Source organism: Schistocerca nitens, chromosome 2, assembly GCF_023898315.1.
Source record: "Schistocerca nitens isolate TAMUIC-IGC-003100 chromosome 2, iqSchNite1.1, whole genome shotgun sequence".
Classification (NCBI taxonomy): Eukaryota; Metazoa; Arthropoda; class Insecta; order Orthoptera; family Acrididae; genus Schistocerca; species Schistocerca nitens.
In genome coordinates, this window is record NC_064615.1 from 795,510,937 (window position 1) to 795,535,129 (window position 24,193).

The 24,193-nt window shown below is 40.4% G+C and overlaps 1 protein-coding gene across 1 annotated transcript in view; it reads right to left on the reverse strand.

Annotated features, from left to right (window-relative positions):
* Window positions 1-3,174: 3,174 nt before the first annotated feature.
* The window catches only part of LOC126234640 (NEDD8), a 29,973-nt gene continuing 8,954 nt past the window's right edge, over window positions 3,175-24,193 (reverse strand). The window contains exon 4 of the mRNA XM_049943370.1: window positions 3,175-3,820. Within this exon, the coding sequence (XP_049799327.1) occupies window positions 3,730-3,820 (91 nt within the window). The 3' untranslated portion in view covers window positions 3,175-3,729. The remainder of the gene's footprint in view (window positions 3,821-24,193) is intronic.

Here is a 24,193-nt window from a genome sequence, read left to right on the forward strand (position 1 = left end):
ATAAAAGAACTGAAGAAACAATGGAATAGAAAAAATGCACGCATAGATTAAATTGAAGCCATCTTGAAGATTATAACAGAACTACTTCACTTTCAAAAGGAAGTCTATCTAAAAAAGAAGTTCTACTAATGGGCTCACCAATCAGTAATCTACTTGCAATTTCTGAACAACATTGAAAGCAAAATATTCAATGAAATTATACATCCAAAACAATACTGCTACTGTTGATGTACTACATCATCACTTGCGAGACAGATGAAACAGACACCCGCATAAAACAACTACACAGTGATATAAACACATTTTGGCCAAAAATAAATTCACCACTAAGACAGAAGAAAACACAAAACTAAATTTCTTAGGCATCACTCGACAAAGAATTAATAACAAACATAATTTTTTAATATTCAGGAAACCTACAGCCGCAAGTAGAACAATTCGAATCACTACGCCCAGGAACTACATACGATAACCAGTCAATGGGTACAACACACAAATAATAAACAAGCTGAACAACAAAATATATAAAGCAAATTAAAAAAAGAATTACAAGTCACAATACAGAAACATAAACACTTGACAGACACAGGAAACAAGATTGTAAAAAATACACAAAACACAGTAATCAAACACACTACGTGTAACAAATTAAATATTCCTCCCTAACTAGTTCATGTGGTGCTAAAAAGATTATAGCATTGCAATAAAGATATGATCACAGCTTTACCAACTCAACAGTTAGTTTTAACACCAGAGAGCTTTACTAGGCATGGTCCTGTTGGATGTCACCTACTTTTTAACTGGCTTACCCTGTACAGTATAGGGGAACTCTCAGTTTAACCTGGACTCCAAACAAGGGTGATACTCCTCATTTTTTCAAATAAAAATTACGAAATGGCAAACATGTAACAAGTGGCAAGTCAAAATTCTACGACTAAACAGTCACTGAACCACAGAATCTTGAATCTGTAGTCTGGCACTTAGCTGCAGAGTTATCATGATGCCTTTAATGCATAATACACCTCTAGGCTCCTGAAAGTAGCTCCAAAGATAAAGATCAATACTTTCTCACAAATAAAACTTACTAATAACAGAAATCAACGGTCACGTTTATAACAGCTCAAGTAGAACTATTCAGGAAACCAAAGATAAGTGAGAAATCCAAACCAGTTGAGAGAAGAATCTACAAAAGGCAAGATAATGAAATTTAAAGACACTATTAAGACACCTGAATGTTACCCATTACATCCTTAACATACTTTTAACCTTAACTGATTCATGTAATTTATTACACTGAAAAGGGGCAACATGTAGTGAACTATGACACACCAAAATGAAAGCGATGACATAGTAGTGTCACAGCGAGACAAACATCATGAAGCTCACTGCATGAAATGAAGCACAGAGGGGAAAACAATTACATACATTTCAATATCCATCAATTGGTAGTATAAGGCATTTTGCAATTCCACATGTCCGAACTGTTTGTGTTTTGTATGCTCCAGAAAATGGAGCATTCACGATGGAACATTTTACATCTGTAAATATTAACCACTGCAACTTTAACGTAGTTAACATGTTCCAAGCAGCAGGTAACCACCTTTAAGAACACACTTTTGTTGTTATATGGAACAATGATTATCACTGCAAAACATACACCAGTGGCCACTATGCAGTACTAAGAGGAAGATAACATATTATTGAGCAATGCAAATGCCAAAGGAATTACAGCAGATTTACTAAACTGAATGTCATATAACTAACTGTAGTCATCAAGTCAGTCATTGCTCCTGAATTCAATGTCTATTTATTCATTATGAGGAATCAACCAAACCTAGGGTTCAGAAGAATATGAGGAAGTAATGTCATTCGTTGGAGGTACAGCCTCATGTAATGAATGTAATATAAAAATCATTTACTCCAGTATTAAAGTCAGTGTATCAGATTCAATTGAAATGGTTAATGACAAATGGTACATTGGTGACCGTCAAGCTAGCATATTGGTACTTAAGTGATCATTAAACCTACCAAACTCATAAATACTAGCACACAGTCCTGACCACTAATAACTCAGATGATGCGAAAAAGCTAATAGTAGAAAAGTACTTGTCATTCCACTACTTTCACAGCCAACTGCAAAAAGAACTGACACGCATTACCAAATGCAGATAGGTGCTAGATTCCATCAGTGTGATTTGAAGTGACAAGTCAATCATCAGAAAGACTGTTCTTCCCACTATACTTTGTCATTTTCCCATCATCTTTCTTAGTTTTCAAATATAACTGCAACAATGACTCAATTTGCCTAAAGTGATTTAGGGAAAATGCAGAATATTGAGACAGCCAATCGGAATTTGACACATACAGAATCACCTTTCAACTGCCATTTCTACACTGGAACCTCAAAATAACGTTCATCTCCAAAAGATATTGGAAAATACTATTTTATCAGTTTCCAGTCAATACTGGCATGCCACTTAAGTATTAGAAGGTTTTATGTGGTTCGCCCAAAGAACATACTCTCATAAAACACTTGAAATTTACTAGATCTTGCAGCTATTATTAAATTGCAATGACAAAATCTATTTGAATATACAATAAGATATTGTTTCTCTCATTACTGAATCAGTGCCAAATGGCTGCAGATGCCCCAAAGCACAAATGCAAAAAGAAAGCTAATATTCATCATCACATCAAGAATAAGACCACCCGAGACTGAGCACAGAGTAAAGACAAGGAAGGAATCTGATTGTATTCTCTTCAAAGGTATCATCCTAGCACTAAGTGCAATTGCAGTTTGAGCAGAGGGCACGTAACTTTACCTGCGCAATATGGACAGTTAAACATACCATGGAAGGAAACTTATCATCAAATGATTAAAAATATTATGACATTAATGGGTAAAGCAGGTTACCTAATATAAATTAATAGATTACCTGACAACATTTTGTCCTGAATGTTCCATACTACAACTTTATACTGAACTATTTGAGATTCACTACCAAATTTTTCAAACTACGTTGGGAACTGTAATTATATTGAGGTTTGATGGTGGTATCATAATATAGTGTTTGGAGCATACTACTTCACTAATATTACCTTCTGAACATCAGTTCATGTTTCAACACACTTTCAGTCACCATCATGCTTTAGATATGAAAAAAAATTAACCAATACATTTTAAGAATTAATTTTAATTAACAACTTTACACTTTTGAAAAGTGGTCATTATGGGATAACTAATATTTTCAACAACGAATTTTGGTTTTGTCTGTACTAAATCTTTTCTCCAGATCATACATTAAATGCAAAACAGAGCATTTAAAAATAAAAAGTAATTAATAAATATATACAAACAGCTTTATATACAACCAAAGAATGTTCTCCCATTCTTTTTCACATAAAAGTTATGAACATTTGAAATAATTAGCTATTAAAATTATTAAAACTCAGTTCAAATATTCTAGGCTATAAAGTTTTCATAATATTCCAAAATAAATTTTAATGTGTTTCAGGAGAAATACAAATTTCTGTTATCAAGTGGGCTGTCTGCAATTTTAAGGCAAATATAGCATGCACCGTTCCAAGAAAACTGAACATGGTACAAGTAGGTTTACACTTTCTCCATATTGCCATTACATAAAAACTTAATTCTTATTATGGGTGAGTTCACCATAACAGTCTTTCTCAGCGTTAAATTCCATACATTTCCACCATCATAGAAGATATTTAAGCTTCTGCACCACCCCTGAGTGCCAGTACCAAATGTAGAACTGAACCTCCTTGGACCTTGTAGTCTTGTGCAGTCTTTTCATCATTCCTGAAACGACAGATACAATTTAAGTTGTCAAAGCTACAAGTATTCAACTGAACATATTTATTTGGGCATGACAAGCCAAAATGGATGTGTATTCATTATTTTCTCACAACATAGACAATTAAGTACATAAAATAAACTACACTTTTTACATTTTTTCCAAGTTTCAAAGAATAATATTTTGTATGTTTTCCTTTACCCCCCTCTTTTTATTTAAAGAACAAAAATTATAGAGATAAGGATGTACGGGTTCACCTGTAAAATGCTATAAATATAAAAAATAGTTCAGCTGTGGTTTCTCATAAGCTCTCCCACAAAGAACACAAATTCTACAGAATGAGTCTAGTTTCCTATTTTTGGAGCACTTAGTACCAGCTATTTTGACAAAGCAAGACAGAAATTTTCGACTTGCCACTTCTACTGAGAAACTATTCATTATAATATGGTAAGTGGTGCGAGTGTTAAAGAGTGATGTTACGATAGCTGCTACGAAAAGTTTATTTTTAGTAAAACCACCTAGTATGGGACATCATTCAATTTAGTAAATACATAGTTAATAGTTATTAATAAATGTACGATAGTATTTCCGAAACTGTTTAATTTTGCAAAGTAGTATATGATTCAGCTTGAGGAATATTAAGAAGAAACATTGCTGGATTTGAAGACAGATCAGTCACCACTGTTAAAGTCGCAGTGGGTGGTGAACTCTGCAAAAGGGTGGACGATGTTTATCAAGCAATGGAAGCAGCCCATGATAATGGAAATCCCGAGGTGGTGTCCTCGGCTTTGTCCAGCTGCTCATTCAGAAGTAACAGCAATTTAACTTTCATAATTCTTTTGAGCCTGTCACAAAGTTTGTTTAAATCAGGGAGCATAGGTTGGAAAAAACACACACTCAACATCAGCTGACGAGTCCCGGTATCTTTTCATTTTAGTAAGATTTTTCATTTCTAGTGTCGACTAGTACCAGTAGCATATGAAAAAGAGAAACATGTGGTAGATCTGCACTCTGATTATCAGAAAGCAATAGCCTTGCATGTGGCACTTATGTGCAAACCTTGTCACGGATAACTTGCAATATATCTCATGTTTTTTCTCGAAAATGAGGAGTTCTGACTGTCCCTCTGAATCAAAAACAATTTCTGGCATGTTAGCTATATTTCATAGATAGCAATGCATGCCACGAAACGACCAAACATAAAATGGCCAGTGACTATATGTTTCACTGCAAACTTTTCAAAAAGTAAGTGGCATTTTACTTTACTCCGAAGAGACAAAATAACTATTGGCAACACCGAAAAGAACATTTCATTATGAAGCTGTGATGTCACACTATAAGATTAAAAAAAAAATTCTTTTTAACAAAATAATTTCCTCAAAATCAAATGAGAATGAATGCATAATAAAGAACATGCACAAATCCCAAAATAATGTTTTTAATTTTTTTACATGAAAACAAAAGGTTTTACTGGAAAGTAATTACATAGGCAAATGTAGCTTTGCTTCATCTGGTAACATGTGCGTTGCTTGAGGCAGAGGGCCAATGTGGACACTGACTGACTGGTCTCGCCATTTTGCCCTGCGGGTGGAAAGGTGGCTGTTCCTTCAGCAGGGTCCTAGCAGGCACATAGTGCAGGGGTTTGCTACTTATTGGGAGCTCCAATGTTAAGACGCATTAATGGAAACCATTAGGGGAAATTACGTTCAGGGCAGGAAAGAAAGTCAATGTACACCTGCTGTGTCTATCAGTAGGCTTTGCCCAAGATATGGACGTGGTCTTGGATGAAAAGGATGCAGTGGTTGAAAACTGAGTGAGATAGGGTTGTAGCCTATCAACGATGTTATTCAATACATACACTGAGCAATTTGGAGTAGTCATTAAAGTCCAGCGAGAAGAAATAAAAACTTTGAAGTTTCCTGTTGATATTGTAATTCTGTCAGAGATGGCAGAGGACTTTGAAGAGCAGTTGGACAGTGTCTTGGAAGGAGGATATAAGATGAACAACAACAAAGGCGAAACAAGGATAATGGAATGTAGTAGATTTAAATCAGGTGATATTAAGGGAATCTGATTAGGAAATGATACATTTAAATCCGTAACTGATGATTGTCAAAGCAGAGAGAATCTAAAATGTAAACTGGCAATGGTAAGAAAAGCATTTCCGAAGAACAGATATTTGCTAACATCAATTATGGATTTAAGAAGTCTTTTCTGAAATTGTTTGTCTGGAGTATAACCATGTATGGAAGAGAAACATAGACAATAAATAGTTTGGACAAAAAGAGAACAGATGCTTTTGAAATGTGCTGCTACAGAAGAAAGCAGGAGATTCAATGGGCAAGTCGTGTAACTATGAGGAGGTACTAAATAGAATTTGGGAAGACAAGAAATTTATGGTACAACATGACCAACAGAAGCGATCAGTTGATATGACAGATTCTGAGACACCAAGGGATCACCAGTTTAGTGTTGGAGGGAAGAGTGTGTGTGTGTGTGTGTGTGTGTGTGTGTGTGTGTGTGTGTGTGTGTGTGTGGGGGGGGGGGGGGTATAAATTGTAAAGGGAGACAACGAGATGAATAACAGGCAGATTCGGAGACACACAGGTTGCAGTAGTTATTCGCAGGTGAAGACACTCACACAGGATAGAATAGCATGGAAAGCTGCATCAAACCAGATTTCAGACTGCAGACCACCACCACCACCCACAAGAGTCTGCCAGTTCAGTTTCTTCAGCATCTCTATGACGCTTTCCCACAGGTCAAACAAACCTGTGATCATTAATGTTGCCCTTCTCTGTGTATGTTCAATATCCCATGTCACTCCCCTCTGGTATGGGTTCCACATACATGAGCAATAACCGAAAACTGGCCACACAAGTGATTTGTAAGCAATGTCCTTTGTAAACTGATTGCATTCCTCCAGTGTTCTACCAATAAAGCAAAGTTTACTACCTGCTTTACCCTGACTGAGCCTACATGATCAAACCATTTCATATCCCTACACCCAGGTATTGGTTAGAGTTGGCCGATTACATCTGTGACTCACTGATATTTTAGTCATAGGATACTACCTCTCTTCGTTTTGTGAAGTGCACAATTTTACATTTCTCAACAATTAGGGCAAGTTGCCTATCTTCGAGTCATTTTGAAATCTTATCAAGATCTGACTAAATAGTTATGCAGCTTCTTTCAAACAATACTTCATTGTAGATAACTGCATCATCTGCAAAAAAAGTTGAGGTTACTATTAATATCGTCCACAAGGTCATTAATATGCAACACAAATAGCAAGGGTCCCAAAACACTTCCATGGGTCACAATTGAATTTATTTCTACATCCAATGAAGACTCTCCATCCAAGATTAAATGCTGCAGGATCCCTGCCAAAAAGCCCTCAATACAGTCACAAATTTCACTTGATACCCATACGATTGAACTTTTGGCAATAAACATATGTGTGATACACAGAGTCAAATGCTTTTCGGAAATCAAGAAATACATCTACCTGACTGCCCTGATCCAAAGCTTTCAGTGATTTGTGAAAAAGTTGCAATTTGGTTTTCACATGATTGATGTTTTCAAATTCATGTTGGTTGACATTGAAGAGGTCATTCATTATGTTTGAAATACAAATATGTTTAAGATTCTACAATAAATCAATGTCAAGCACAATGGACAGTAGTTTTGTGGATCACTATTTCTACCCTTCTCGTAGATGGGTGTGAACTACGCTTTACACCCTGTGCTTTCTTCCAACTATGGAGCATGGTTTTTTGTTCAAGGGATCTACAACAGATTATAGTTAGACGAGGGGCTAACTGAGCCACAAATTCAGTATAGTATCTGACAGGGATTCCATGCCCTGGAGCTTTGTTCAGTTTAGACAATTTCAGCTTTTTCTCAACACCACTTACACTGAAACTTATTTCACTCGCCTTTTCAGTAATATGAGGATTAAATTGTGGCCATTCTCTTGGATTTTCAATTCTAAGTGAATATTTAAAAATGAAAGTGAGCATTTTAGATTTTCTTTGTTACCCTCAATTTCAGTTCCTGTCTCATTCACAAGGGACCGGACACTAATTCTGGTGCCTCTAACAACTTTTACATAAGACCAGAATTTCTTTGGATTTTATGAAAAGTCAATTGACAATATTCTGCTACGGTAGTCATTGAAGTCACCAAGCATTGCTCTCTTTACAGCCAAACATTTCATTTGGCATGTCTGTCTATAGTCCTATGCTTTGTTTTTCACCTATAATGCATTAGTCTATGTTTTTTTTAGAAATTTCTTTATGGTGACTATGGAAGGTCTCCTCCATTATGAACTGTTGTACTGGGTACATATCTATCCAGTCAGTCACTATCTATGTCAATTATTCTTTTAAATTTCAACCACAGTTCCTCTACATACTACTGCCCTGAGCTGAAAGTTTCAAGTTCTTCAGTGATTTACGATACTACCGATTTTTTACGTAGTTTACTGAACATGTATAGCTTTCTGCTTGTTTTTGTTGTCCTTTGTACTTCATTTTGTTTGTTTTGGTTGCATAGGCAACTAGTGTCATATGAAGCCATGTCAGAACTGTAGATCACAAACGACTACACGTTAATTCCAATCATTGGAAGAGGAGACAGCTAAAATCAGGGACGTGAAGGAAGGTCTATAAAACGCGCCATAGAGAAACGAAGGTCATATTACTATGACAGATAAAAAGTAAAACGTGGTCGACAGTCCAGGCATCGTTTGCTAAAACGGTCGATAATTCAGACAGCAAACACAAATGAGAACTTAAGTGGTTGAAAAAGGGGCATTCTGTCAGCAAATGGTGGACCGTCAAAGCTCGAATGCAATGAGTACTAAATGGTGGGGGAACACCACTTAAATGGTGATGGCTAAAAAGGCAGTGCCTGATTCGCAACCTAGCTAAAATGATCTCCTCATGGCCAGAGGGCCGCAAGGAGGTCATCCTAGCTGCTGAGAGAGGACCCATGAAAGGAGGACCAGGGTTGATACCAATGTGACTCCAGCTCCTGACAGATGGCAACACAGTGATCACTGGGGGGAATGTAAGAACTAGCACACACAGGTACGAGGATTGCAGCCTTGGCAGCAGAGTCAGCAGCCTTGTTTCCCATCAGACCGATGTGAACAGATACCCACTTAAACATCACAGTTGCTCCATCGAGAGTGAGCAAGTAACAGCTTTCCTGGACCAGTTACACTAAGGAATGGACAGTGTACAGCACACAGAGGCGGAGCAGATGACAATTAAAAAGCCTATGCCATCTTATGTACTGCATGGCCTGATACAGGGCAAAGAGCTCTACTGTAAATACTGAGCAGTGTTCTGGAAGCCAATACCAAAAAACGTTTGCGTCAATGACGAAGGCACACATGACACCAAGGTAAGTCTGAGAGCCATCATTGTACACAAAGATACTGTCGTAAAGATCCGTGCAAAGGTTGTGAAACTCAAGGCGATAGAGTGAGGCTGGAGTAGTCTCCTTAGAAAGTGAATGAAGCCCAAGGTGAACACAGGCCACTGCACGAAGCCAAGCTGGTGAAGAGTTTACATCTACTGGGAAAGTTGCAGGAAGTGTGAAGTTAAGCTGTCGGAGCATGAGTTGAAAGCTAGCTGCAGGAGGTAACAGAGACAAGGGATGCGGGCATAGGATGGGTGGCCAGGCATGGCAGACAAATGGCATGCGTATCTGCTCGCATACTAACTCAACCGGGCTAGTGTAAAAGGCGCTAGTGGCAAAACTGATGTCACAATGGTGGATACTATTGAGATGGTGTAAGAGGGACGGACATGCAGATGCGTAAATGAAACACCATACTCTAGTTTCGAACTGACAAAGAACCGGAGGAGGGTGGTTCAATCTGCTCCCCCGGAAGTACGACTGAGGACATGTAGGGCATTGAGGGACCGTGTACAGCAGGCTACCAGGTAAGATTTGTGAGAGGACCAAGAAAGTTTCCTATCGAGCACAAGCCCCAGGAATTTCGTAGTCTCAATGAGCGGAAGAGCAACAGGCCCAAGATGTAAGGATGGTGGAAGAAACCAACTGCATCACCAGAAATTCATACAAACATTTTTTTCAGTGGAAAAGTGAAAGCCATTGTCGATGCTCCGTAAGTAACGATGATCGAGACATCGCCGAAGATCCCGCTCAAGGAGCCAAGTCCGTGGAGAACTGCAATAGATGGCAAAGTCATCGACAAGGCGGGAGCTGGAGATGCCTGGTGGGAGACAGGCCATTATAGGGTTCATGGCGATAGCGAAGAGGACTGTGCTCTGGATTGGACCGAGGAACACGTCATGGATAAAGGTGTCTGACAAGGTAAAACCCACATGTGCCTTGAAAACTCTATCTTTTAAAAATTCCTGAAGGAAATGGGGCAGGCAGCTATGGAAGCCCACACAGAGAGAGTACAGAGGATACCAGGCCTCCAGCAGATATCATACACTTCCTCCAAATCGAAAACATGGCCACAGTCTGGGATTCATGCAGAAAATCATTCACGAGATGGGTGGACAAAGTGACGAGACAGTCAACTGCAGAATGGCGCGTTCGAAATCCATACTATGCAGTGATTAATAAATTGTGAGACTCTATGATGATAATGAGGATGATGACGATGAGTTGGGTTGAGGGGGCGCTCGACATCACTGTCATCAGTGCCCTGACGAAAAATCAAGATGAAATCTCATGGGTGGGGACGAAGACTGTTCCCACAGCAAGACTCGAGCCACCATACCATCTGGGCATGAATCATATGTAACTTCACCTTGCAAACACAGCTGGTGAGAGAAAGAGGGCAGTAGCTAGAAGGAAGGTGTTTGTCATTACCAGGTTTAGGTATGGGTATGGCTTCATGCCAGCATCTGAGAAATGTGCCGTCTTCCCAGGTGTGGTTGTACATATGACGCAGAAAGTGCTTGCCCACAAGAGAAAGGTGCTGCAAAATCTGAATGTTAACATCATCTGAGCCTGTGGTGGAGGATCAGGATGAAGTGAGAGCACGATCTAGCCCCCTCATAGTAAAGGCGGCACTGTAGCACTCACAATTCTGAGAAGGGAAGGGTATTGGCCAAGCCGCTTCCACTCGTTTGCAATGGAGGAGAAGGCAGGGCGATAGTGGGAGGAGCTCTTAATCTCCACAAAATGGCGGCCCAAGGTGTTTGTGATAGCTTTAGGATCCACGACGACATTGTCTGCTACTGTATGGCCGGAAATTGGGGAATGGATCTTGGTCACAGAGAGCCGTCAGAAGGAGTGGAATTGTCAAAAGAACTAGTGAATGAAATCCCGCTAGCTTTTTTGATATCCCGAAGAATGCAACGGCACTGTGCACGCAACTTCTTATAATGAATCCAGTTTGCCATCATAGAATGATGGTTAAAAACACAGACAGCATGTTTCTGCCAGCGAATTGCATTGTGCCTCAGTGCACAAAAGGACCAGGACACGGAGTGATAAAGAGGAAGTGTGAAGAATGGAATGTCCTGCAGTGGTAAGGATAACGTTTTTAAGATATTCTACCTGGTAATCACAACTGGGGAAATGTTGTTCGTTGAAGGTCGGCACAGAGGAGTAAAGCCTTCAGTCAGCCTTAGTAAGCTGCCATTTGGGTGTGCATGTAGGTGTGATAGGAAGCAGCAAATGGATAGCACACGGGAAATGATCGCTCGAGTGCACATCAGAGACAACGGGCTACTCGAGACGATGGGCAAGCTGGGCTGTGCAGAAGGATACGTCCAAATGGGACTAGAATGTGCATGGAGTCTGAAAGGAATGTGGGTGCTCCTGTGTTAAGGCAGAAGAGATTAAGTTGACTGAGAAAATCAGCCAAGAGAGCACCTCTCTGACAGCTTCTGGGAGAACACCAAAGGGGATGGTGCACATTAAAGCCAGCGAGCAGCTGAAAGGTGTGAGGTAGCTGCTCAATAAGCTGGAGGAAGTCTGCCATGGTGAGACCAAATGACAGAGAGATGTAAAAGGTAAAAACAGGAAATGTCAAGTGAGGAAGGAAAAGGCGAACTGCAACAGCTTGAAGGTTGGTAGTCAGGGAGATGGGTTGACTATGAACGTCATCCCGTATGAGCAGCATGATACCTCCCACTGAGATGGAATGCCGTCCTCAACAGACTGGGAAGAAATGCAAGAGCTGAAAGCGGTCTTGAGGACGCAATTTTGTTACCTGATGGCAGAGAACAAGTGGGCTGCAATTCTAAGAGCAGCCGAAAATCATCATTGCTGGATTGAGCATTGCCAGCATTCCACTGGATGAGAGTCAAGATGACAAAAGAAAGGAGGACTGTCACCTTGGCAGCTGCCGAGAGCCAGCCTTTGAAGACTCGCTGCTACAGGGCACAGAGGCAGGAGGATCCTGCTCCATGAGATCTACAGCACCATCAGCATTCTCCGACTGATGGCCTAAAGAGTCCAGGGCACAAAATTGGTTGGTAGTGTGCACTGGTGACACGGAGGATTGCTGGGTGAGGGTATGAAGTGACACCGTTGAAGAGGGTCTTCAAGTTGGTGAGGAGCGAAGCTGCAAGCTGTTGGTGTGTTTGAGAATCAGAAATAGTCTCCAAAAGCATAAGGCCATTGCATAAACGAGAGCAGGATTTCACAGGGCCTGAAATTGCATCAACACCTTTCCGAATAATAAATGGATTGATTGTAGATAAGGACTGACCGTCTTCAGTACATGAAACCACAAGGACCATTGGTGCAGCTGGGAGGGTCTTTGAATCGTTAGCCTCAATCCGTTTGCGTTACATAGCCATTGACTGTGAAGAAGATGGGCTCATTGTGAGAAATTCCCCCATAATTGCCAGCCTCTCCGATGGCAAGCTCCTTCCAACTGGGAGCCCCCATCAGAAGGGGGCGCACCTGCCTTATGTGATTCGTCACAACTCAAGTCACACCTCCCAAACACCTGACAGAGGAATCAATCGGCAATTTGGGAAGGTAGCAGCTCAGGCAATCACCTCTCCCTGGGACTGGCCTGTACCAGGGGATATGTGCAAACCCTACCTGCCGACCCAGTTACCTGTAACACATCAGAAGTGTGGGCTGGCCTTCAGGAGCACGCAGGAATGAAAAAGAAAAAGAGGAACCACAAACACCATAGTAGAGGAAGGATTGGTGAAGGTGAACAAAGAAAGGAAAAAGGAACAAAGAACAATGGAGAGTATTCTGATACTGACTACCGAAAATGCAAATACATAAAGAAAAAGAGAGAGAGAGAGAGAGAGAGAGAAGCCCAGACATGTTTCCCAAGGAAGGGGAAAAAAGAACAGCAAGAGGACAGACATGCAGCATGGAAGGGAAAAGCTGCTCCATGACTGGAGCCCCGTGGTAGCCAAGCATGAACCTGCCAAAGAGCATCAAGGCCCCCTCTACTTTGGTAATCATCGTTGCCCCAACTGCTGTTCACTGATACCAGTTTCGATGTGGACATCGTCAAAAGGTAAGGTCTACTTGTTGCCATTAGTTCCACCATATTACCATCATGAGTGGGGTTCCAAACTATGTTTTAAATCATTTTCAGCTTCTGTGTCATCATATTGCCTCAGTGAGAAAAGAAAAGAAAAGAAAGACAGACAGACAGACACAACTAAATGGTAATTCATTTTTGAAATAAATTTACAGTGCTCTCTGAAAAAGTTACAGAAATGAGTGCTAAGCTAACCAACCTTCTGTTAACCCATAAATCCAAATTGCAATAACCAAAAGAAAATAGCACAATTTTTTTTATCTTAGGGACATAACAATGCCGTTACTCACTGCCCAGTTTTCATTTGAAGGACCATACGTGTTTTCTCATGGTGGAGGTGGAATAAAGAAGAAAATTTTGTTTGCATTGGATGAACTTTGCGTGTTTTTCGACTGAAGTGTGGACTGTAGCATCAAACTTTTTACAGGCTTCTAATGGTTTACACTTCCAATTGTATAAACTACATCAATTACATTTTGTCTCTCACCCTCCACAATCTAATCATAAACAACTTTGTTAGCGGCCATCTGATTCTAACAATCTGAAATTTCACACTGTCAGTGCTAGTTCAAAACAATATTGTGCACTCGGAATCATAGTGTGTCACGACTACCACTCCATCAGGATTCACTAACAGAACAAGTTGAGTATGAAGCAACTGCAGGACCACCGTTCTCGGACTTAACATAATCATGGAAGACACTGATGTAACAGAGGTGCCTTGATTTCTATTGTGTGTAATCCTCGACATTAGACCCATACTTTTCTGATCTCTAATAGGTATCTGTGACATCTCTTACAGTGCTGTACTGTAACAGGATCAGATAGGAGTATCTATAAACTGAGCATAGTGCACAGCGTGTGCCATCATCAAACAGATTGTTGTGACTTTTTTTTGTAACACTGTTTACATTTTGCTAGATACATTCTAGAGAGAGAGAGAGAGAGAGAGAGAGAGAGAGAGAGAGAGAGAGTCAGTCTATAAGTTAAATGTGCAGATAAGTTTTAATCTACGACAGTCTGTGACATTTCCTCCAGATTATATCACTCTTCAAGCAATTTTGCTTATTTCATAATAGTTACAATAGGAAACTATACTACTAGCGCCTATGACAAGGATGATAATCATACCGTACTGTCAAAACTGGAGAATATCACTGCTGAAAATTATTTCGAAGTGTGATAAACTGCTAATTTTTTGCATGATACTGCTCCACATTTGATGTTGGTCTAGTCACTTTCACTTATGCATACCAGGAATTAATTTATCAAAGCCACTGCCCGAGATTTGCCAATATGATCCAGTTATGTACAAAACCTAAAAATGTGGTGGCCTCCTCCACCTGGAAGAAAAGGAGGGGTGGAAATGGCGGGCAGTGTGCAACTGAGCTGGGTAGAAGTTACACACTGGGCTCACTCTTGCATTTTTCATAGTTTATGTATGATGTATGTACATAGCTTTTAGAATGCAAAGTGTGAATGTAAACATTAGGGTATGCTAAATATAAATTTGTTACCACAACCTTCATTTGGCATTCCCGTTCATTGGTTTTGCAAGTTCATAACCAAATTGCAAACACAACCACAATTTCACAGGTGGTCCATTATCACACTTTGGCCCTGAACTGTGACACTTTGTGCAGACAAGTGAAATGTCCTTGCAGTTATCTCTTCTAAGCTTTATGCCTAATTCATTCCAGATATAGAAAGAAAATCATAAAGCCACCTAAGAATGGTGTGTACAAAATCCCTGACACTTTTGAACTCGATCTAACTGTTTTATCGATGAAATTACATTCCAAATTTGCATTGCATTTATTGGCAAACATTATGCCACACCTTAATCACGTGACTTTCGACACAATGTATGTTGGCTATAAAGAATTTTGTTCTGCAAATCTGAATACAATCTGATTGCTGACTCCATACATAGTACTACCAGAGGTGGGCAAGAAATCCACACACCGTCTGTTTTAGAGCTTTCATGTTATCATGGAAGTCTTAGGTTATTATGACTGTTCTCAACAACATTATGACCACCAAAAGTAGCACTGTTAAATCCAATGTCATGTGTCCAACTTATGTATCAGTTACCTGCTAGCGTGTCCTGGGAAGAATATGGTATGTTCTTGTCTGTAAAGATAATTAAACATCAGGTCCAAAAGTTAGTGTTTTCAATTTACTACCTGACAAACAATTACATGAGAAGTGGATATGCTCTGTAGACAAAATTTCATTCCAACAAAACAGCCCTTAGTAATTATTGATTAAATTTGTTCTTCCCTCAGCTTTAAAATTTATGGTAATAGAACAATACATAAAATTAAGGGAACACACTCACTGATTGACTGATGCACAGAAACATGCTGCAGAAAAGATTACCTGCACTAACTTTCGAGCTCTTACTCTTTCTCTAGCAAAAGTATACACTTACATTACTTGCAGTGTCCCCCCCCCCCCCCTCTCTCTCTCTCTCTCATCACACACACACACACACACACACACACACACACACAAATAAATGTAAACACCCACTGCAAGACTGTTGATTATCACTTACTGTGGACAGCTACCTTTCACGGAGGTGGGGAGGGGTACGGAAGGACGAGAGTTGCACAGCAAGACAAAATGATTTCAGAGAGTAAAACATAGAAAGGGTATAGACAGGGTGGGGGACTGGGTTGGGGGACAGAGGGGGGGGGGGGGGAGTTGTGAGTGAGTAGAGGAAAGGAGAAGGTGGAGTTGGCTTCACCTGGTCCTTCTCAACAAAACAAGCCACTTTATAGCAGAGATGCTAAGTCGCAGATATGCACAGCGACTCAGCATCTCCGCTACATGGTGAGTAGCAATTATCCTTTTCCATAATGGTTTTATATTCCATCCTGGGTTTTCCACAGGTTAATTTCAACAAGCCTATTTCTTAGATGTTTATCTCCACCTCTCACATGGTTCCAAAAATAAGTATGTTCATATCAAGTGCACCGTCCACCAACAGGGAGGTGCCTAAATATATTGATAACCTTACCAGCGCCTTTACTGACTGACAGTATACTATCCAGCTCATCTGTAAGCAGATCTCCTATGCCAGATGATTGTCCCTCTGATCACCAAGTATAACTTTGGCCTTTAAGAGCTCAACAACATCCTTCAGCAGGATTTCGACTATCTATGCCCAGAGATGAGGGATATCCTGCACACATCACCCAAGGTCACGTTCTGCCGATCACCCAACCTACAAAATGTCTTTGCTCATTCCTATTCCAATCCTGCACCCTATGGGCCTATCCCTTCTGGCTGACCCAGGTGCAAGACCTGTCCCATACACCCACCTACCTACCACTTCCTATCATAGTCTAGTCACATGCATTTCCTACCCTGTAAAAGGCATGGCCTCTTGTTAAAGCAGCCATTTTACACATTAGCTATGCTGCAATTACTGTACATTCTATGTGGGCTGACACGTAACCAACTGTCTACTCCATAAATGGCCACCGTCAAATTGTGGCAAACTGCAAACTTGACCATCCAGTTGCCGAACATGCTGTGCACCACAAGACAAATGACCAACAGATGCTTCACTATTCAAAGCATTTTGATACTCCACTCCAGCACTATTGTCTCTGAACTACGCAAGTGGGAATTCTGTCTACATCATACCCTATGCTCTCAGTCCCCCTAGCCTAAACCTCCACCAACCTGCTTATCACTTTCTTGTTGTGCAGCCACTGAGTTATCTGTCTGAAGACCTGCCTCTCACTACACCACCTCACCTTATGTGTCTTTCTCTAACCCCTCCATCTGAAAGGCAAGTGCTCTCCCATAATCAATGGTCTTATGATGGCCCAAACATACACACGTTTGGGTGTCTGTACACTTTCACTTCGAAAAAGAACAAGAGCTTGAAAGTAAGTGCAAATCTTGAGTGCTTCTATGCACCACATTGTTTTTTTATGCACCACACGTCAGTCAGCTACAGGTTAGTGTTTGCCTTTCCTTCATTATTTTATGCAGGAATTTCCATTGTTGGTAATAGAAGTGTGACAATAATACTTACTGGAGTAGTTTGCACTGCTGTTTCAGACCACCCCCATCTGAAGAAATATTAGTTTCTTTGTTTATAGGTGAGCTAAAATGAGACTGCTGATTTGCGAGTGTTATTACCTAGCAAGTACACACTATAAATAACACTTATATTAATCAAGAAAAGAAGACTAATTTAATACTTTTCATTTCTAGATGCAGTTTGTACACTGGCATCTATACATCATGATCTATGAGGAACTCTGATAACTTGCAGCTTAAAACAGTTATAACAAAACAAACGATTAAGCTATTTGAATAGTGTCAAATTCTTTATGAGATGTGAAGGGGATGACAAATGAATACGAACCACATTGCTAGTGACTTGTTAAGAAAATGAACAGCAATTCAATATGTCTCTTGTTTCTGAAAGAGATCTCTCACCCCCAATTTATCTGCCATGTGGTTACTGAATACATGCATTAGACAGATCAAATTCAAGTGGAGAGTGTGGAAAGTAGAGATCTTCCAGTTACAGACAAAGGAATGGAAACATTCAGATTACAAAAGGTGATAGCTACAGTGGATGGGTAAATTGTTAGTTATACTTAAGATTTCAATATTAAAGGTGATGATACTGAGATTCTGGATGAAAACATGCTGCCCTTCTTTATTACATTTGTGATTTAATGTGTGAATAATTATGTTAAACAACCAATGAATACTGCAATGTTTTTCTGGTGATGGAAACTAACCTGACAGAGAGCAACAGTCTTACTATATATCCCAAGCAGTAGGTGTGGTTTATGTTATCTCTCAACTGATGTTACACAATGTGTGTTGCTTAAACTCATGTTGTCGCAAATAAAATACTCGCACAAATGCAAAAATATTTCTGTAACAAACTTTCTGGTGCAGCAATGCATGCTAAATGATTTGTTTGCGGATCACCAGATTGTTAATAATCACAGCGTACACTGATCTGTCAGCTTATTAATGAATAACGATACACATTAAATGACTTGACACTTTGAAAAGCAAAATTTCACTGACTGAAAAATATTAAAAAGGTAATCTTGCATGGCATAAAACATGAAATACAAACTAAGAATTATTTTTTTCAATGATATCCCATTCTTCTTTAATAATGTTTTCATACACAGTTCAAAGAATTATTTTTCCCTATAAAACCTCAAACTTCCTTTCCCAGTATGTACCTAAAGGCTTCAGCGTAAAAATAGTTTCATAAAATAAGGTTTTCCTGAACACTGTGATGGGTTCCATCTAGTTTGGAGGTTATGGAAAACATTTTTGAGTTTACCTCTTAAAAGGCAATAATTTGACATAGAAGAGACAGGTGCTGTTGAACATACATTTTTTTTTAAATTACAGCATGAGGATAATTACCATACACAGCATACATCCCAAAATGAATTTGCACTAACAGGCAATGCAGTGTTAGCTGCTATCAAGGCTGCAACTGTTTCTGAGCTAGTGCAGAGGAGTACAGTCATAAAATTGTTATTTTTCATTGTTGCAAATAACAGCAAAAATAGGCCACTGAAAAATTACTGGTAAGTGCAATAAATGATAGAGAAAAAGTGTTTTAAGACTGATTCGCCGTATATGTCTATGGAACGGCACGTGATGTCACCATCAAATGGTGGTGTAGAAGTTGGCAGAACATCAAGTCAAGTCCACTACACCTAGCCCAATAATGAACAATGAAACCTACATTATGAGATGGCATCCATGATACACGAAGTCATAATGTAGTATTGGAATGAAGGAACTAGCAATGATAAACTGTATTAATGGCTAACACAAAAATCATAAAGGATGTTCTTGATAAAATATGTATCCAACTGCTGAGAAGTGGAACACACAATATTTATGAAACAACATGCACAGTTTTTTTTTTTTTTTTTTTTTTGCCCTGTTTCTTCTGTTCTTTCTTTCTTTCTAAGTACCAAATATAGAAACAACTTACTTTTCTCCCTCAACAACTTTTTCACTTGTTATGTTAATTCCAAATTTAGCAGGAGGAGACATGATGTCAAGAAAACCTTTTTCCAGACAAACCTTCACTGATGTCCCATTCCTTTCTGTTAATGGTCTGTGTGGATGCTCTCACTTGAAATGCATAGTGGAATGCTTTGTGACATTCTATTTCATCACGTGTGAATTAAACTTTAGGCCATCTCTAGCTCCTTGCCTATGGGGCAGTTGTATAAACCTGGGTTAGCTACCAGTTAACTTCTATTCCCAGAACAGTGCAGGAAAAGCGTTGTGCCAGCTCGGAGTAATGCCTAACAAGGTCACAAACTCTGAATATGTTAACTAGCAATTTCAAGCAGTGTTAGAGAAAGTATCCAGAGAATAAGTCTGATAAGCAGATAAGCAATCAGAAATAACTAAACAATATGACAATAATGATTAGATTTTGCAAATTATTCATCATAGTAAAAAGGAATAAGAAAGTGGGACAATGATTTAATCTTTATAAGAATACATCAACTCTGAACTTGCACTAAGATTTCGTCTGTCAGAGGAAGCATATTTTCCATCTTTTAAATGAGAAACCGGATAATATGACAATATGAGTCTGTATCTGTGTTTCATAGTGTAATTCTATTGTTACTACACTGTCCAGCCACATTAACTGACCACCTGCCAAATGCATGAATAACCATGTTTTGTACTGTGGACAACTGCAAGACACGCAGAAAGAGTGTCAATGAGGTTCTTGATGATACTGACAGAGATGGGAGCCATGCCGACTCCAGTGCCATGGCTAGATGTGCTAGTTTTCTCGCTTGAGGATCCATGGTCTGATTGATATATTCCAAGTGATTCTCGATTGGATTTAAATCTGGTGAGTTCGGTAGCCTGGACATTGTGGTAAACTCATCATGGTGCTCTTTCAACCATGCAGGTGCACTGTTAGCTGTGCGACATGTTGCACTGTCCTTTTGGTAGATGTCATTGTGCCAAGGAGTAACAAACTACACATATGGGTGAACATGTGTCCCCACGCATACTTGTGTTGATCCACTGTGCTTTCCAGAATGATGAGATCACCAAGGGAATGCAATGAAAACATTCTCCAGACCATAACACTCCCTCCTCTGGCCTGGACCCTTCTGACAATTGTTGCAGGGTGTTTGCTTTCAGTCCAATGGAGTATAAAACATTATTATCTGAGAAGGCCACATGTCACCACTCAGTGGATGTCCAATTGTGGCAATGACAATCAAATTTCAGCCACTGTCACTGACGAAAAGGAATCAGCAAGGGTGCACAAACCATACACCTGCTTTGGAGGCCTATACACAGCGACGATCGCTAAACGTTTATTTAGTAGAGACTTTGTAGCCCCTTGGTTAATTTAGGTGGTCAGCTGCTGAACAACTGCACCTCCATTCACATGTACTCATCACTGCAGCCATTTTTCACCTGTCATCTATGGTCCATGGTACATCACAGCTGCTTCAACCTAATCCTAGATACCGCCATTTTGCCATGACGGTATACTTTGGTGGCACACAAACAGTTCAAAAACTTAACCACTTTGGAAATGCTTCCACTCTTGGCATGAAAGCCAATGATCATTTAATTTTGGATGTCAGATAAATTGGTCCACTTCCGCATTAAGCCACTGAGTGCCCTGTCTCTCATGTTACCCCAACATGCTTTATATACCCTAGACTGCTAGTGCTGCCACCTGCCTCACATATCTTTCTTACTAGAAAGGGGTGTCCCACTCAAACCTCCCTGATTTCAAAGAACTGCGGCGGGGGGAGGGGGGGGGACAATGAAAAATGCAACACATTGTAGAGCATCTCAAAGAATTTATTTATTTATTTATCATCAATACACCTCTACATGTGAACCATTTGTAGCACAAAGAATATCGAGTTATATTCAATATCTTGCCAACTTCTTTGTAAAATTTCCTCTGTTCTTGTTGCAATCGCATTAGTGATACGATGTCGCAACATAGGGATATCATCCACTTTGGTCGCATACACGTACTACTTCATGAATCCCCACATGAAGAAATCAAGCAGCGTAATGTCGGTGTACATAGTGGCCAGGCAATGGGTCCTCCGCGTCCAATCAAACGACTGGGAAATTTCCTATTCAGGAAACTGCAAACAGCAGTTGCCCAATGCGGCGGAGCTCCATCTTGTTGAAAAATGATGTTGCAAGTCTTGTATCTGAGGGTACACAAACTGCTCCAAATGTCCAGATACACTGACCCATTCGTTGTTTGTTCCAGAAAGAAGAATGGTCCAACAATCCTATCGAGCATTAGCCCCCACCAGATGTTTTAGTTTAGGGCTATCACAAACATGTTCAATGACAACGTGTGGATTTTGCGAACCCCAAATCTGAACATTATGTCTATTAACCTTTACTGATAGATGAAAGGTTGCCTCATCTGAGAATAAACATCTTTCCAGGAAGCTGGCATCCATATCAATACGCTGCAGCATATCCGCAGCAAATTATTGTTGGTGTGGTTTGTCGTCAGATGTGGCAGAATTTGCACTTTATAAGCACACATATGAAGACGCTGGTGCACACCATGATGCAATGTTGATCGAGGTACATCAAGTTGCCTAGATGCTTCACAAATTGACTTACTTGGGCTTCTGAGAAACGTTTGTCTGATGTCCTCCATGTCTCTTCTGAAACTCCGTAACATGCACCGCCAGATGTTTCAGAACACTTCCCGTTGCCGGAAACTTCCTATACCATTCCTTAACTGTTTTCACACCAGGTGGATCATATTCATACACACAACAATAATTTCTTTGCACAGTAATGGGCGATTTTGTTTCAGCAAACTACACTACTGCTTGCGCGCGCTGCTGTGGAGTCACCATTTTCACTTCAAGCGACCATGCTGCACTCTGGTGACGATACGTGGCACTTCTGATGCGGGAATATAAGTTCTTTGAGATGCTCTACAATGTGGTGCATTTTTCATTGTCGTATCTACTGTGGTTTTTCTCTCCTGGGTCCTTGATATCAGGGGCATTTGAGTGGGACACACTGTATCTCAAAATTTCATGTCATTACAGTGTCTGAGAATGAACACATTTTGTAGTGTTGTTTACTAAAGGAAGTGAGTGGACATTTATCTGTTCTTTAAGATCCTCAAATATATCTCCTGCTAAACACTTTCACATCTGTTACCAGTGCTACAATATTTTCGAAATTCATGTTTTGTTTAGCAAAAAAATGCAAAACTGTTGGTTGGTTTGTTTAGAAGAAGGGGAAGGGACCAAACTACGACGTCACCAGTCCCTTGTTCCTAATAAAACAATGCCACAAGTGTGAGAATAAAACAGATGAGAGATAAAACACAAGACAGAAAGAAAGGAAAAAACCACAAGAACGAAGGAAAGGCAACGAACACTAACAGGAACAAAAGGGGACAAGAAAACTACAGAGATGCTAGAAACAGCAGAGACTAAAACAAGAACACAGATTACAGTGGCTGGCCGAGCACCAGAATAAAAAGGAAAAGCCAGCCACTCTGCAACAAATTCAAATCTCCACCCTAAAAGCACTAGGGTGGAGGACACAGAGAGAGACAAAGGACATGCACTAAAACTTAGATCAAATGATAAAACCCACCCTCACAAATAAAACTTAATACTAAATCAGCCAATGAGGCGTTGTCAGCTAAAATGAACAGCAACGAGTCTGGTAACCCAAGATTTCGTCGCTGGGCAGTCAAAGTGGGACAGTGCACCAGAATATGGGCCACTGTCAACCGGGCACCACACTGACTCTAAGGCATGTCTTCAGGGCGAAAGAGTTAACCATGGGTTGCTCAAGCGTGGCCAATGCGGAGCCGGCAGAGGACAACTGATTCCCTGCGAGAGACCCGCATGGAAGACTTCCACACATTCAAGGTCTCCTTAATGACACGCAGTTTGTTGTGTGTACTGTTATGCCATTCCATCTCCCAAAGCCGAAAAACCCTGTGGGGTAAGCAAGAACGCAGGTCAGGTTCAGAGATGCCCATCTCCGGAAGTGGTTTCCGCGTAGCCTGTTTGGCCAGCCTGTCGGTAAGTTCGTTGCCTGGGATGCCGACGTGTACTAGGGTCCACACAAACACCACTGAACGATGGGATTGTTCCAGGGCATAGATGAACTCCTAGATGGACGCCACCAAAGGATGGTGAGGGTATCACTGGCTGATAGCTTGTAGGCTGCTCAAGGAGTGTGTGAGAGAGAGAGAGAGAGAGAGAGAGAGAGAGAGAGAGAGAGAGAGAGAGAGAGATTCCTCGGGGCATGAGCAGATAGATATACTGAAGTGCAAGAGATATGGCCACCAGCTCTGCAGTAAATACACTGCAGCCATCGGGCAAGGAATGCTGTTCAACATGGCCTCTGTGGACAAAGGCAAAGCCAACATTACCATCAGCCATTGAGCTGTCGGTGTAAACCACTTTAGAGCCCCAGAACACTTCAAGAATCAAGAGGAAGTAACAGCGAAGAGCCACAGGGTTAACGGAATCCTTAGAGCCACGCAAAAGGTCCAGACGAAGCTTCGGCCTACAGCTACACCAAGGAGGTGTACGTCAATGGACCTCGAGGAGAGGTGGTGAAGGGAAGGACTCCAGTTCAGACAGAATCAATTGCACGTGAACTGCAACCATTAGCCCTGACCTGGAACGCTTATGTGAGAGGTGAAGTGCCATGGTTGGGAAAAGAAGACTGTAATTAGAATGTTCAGGATACCTATGAATGTGTGCAACGTAACTGACAAGCAGTTGTGCGCGTCTGATCTTCAATGGAGGGACTCCAGCCCCCACCAGTA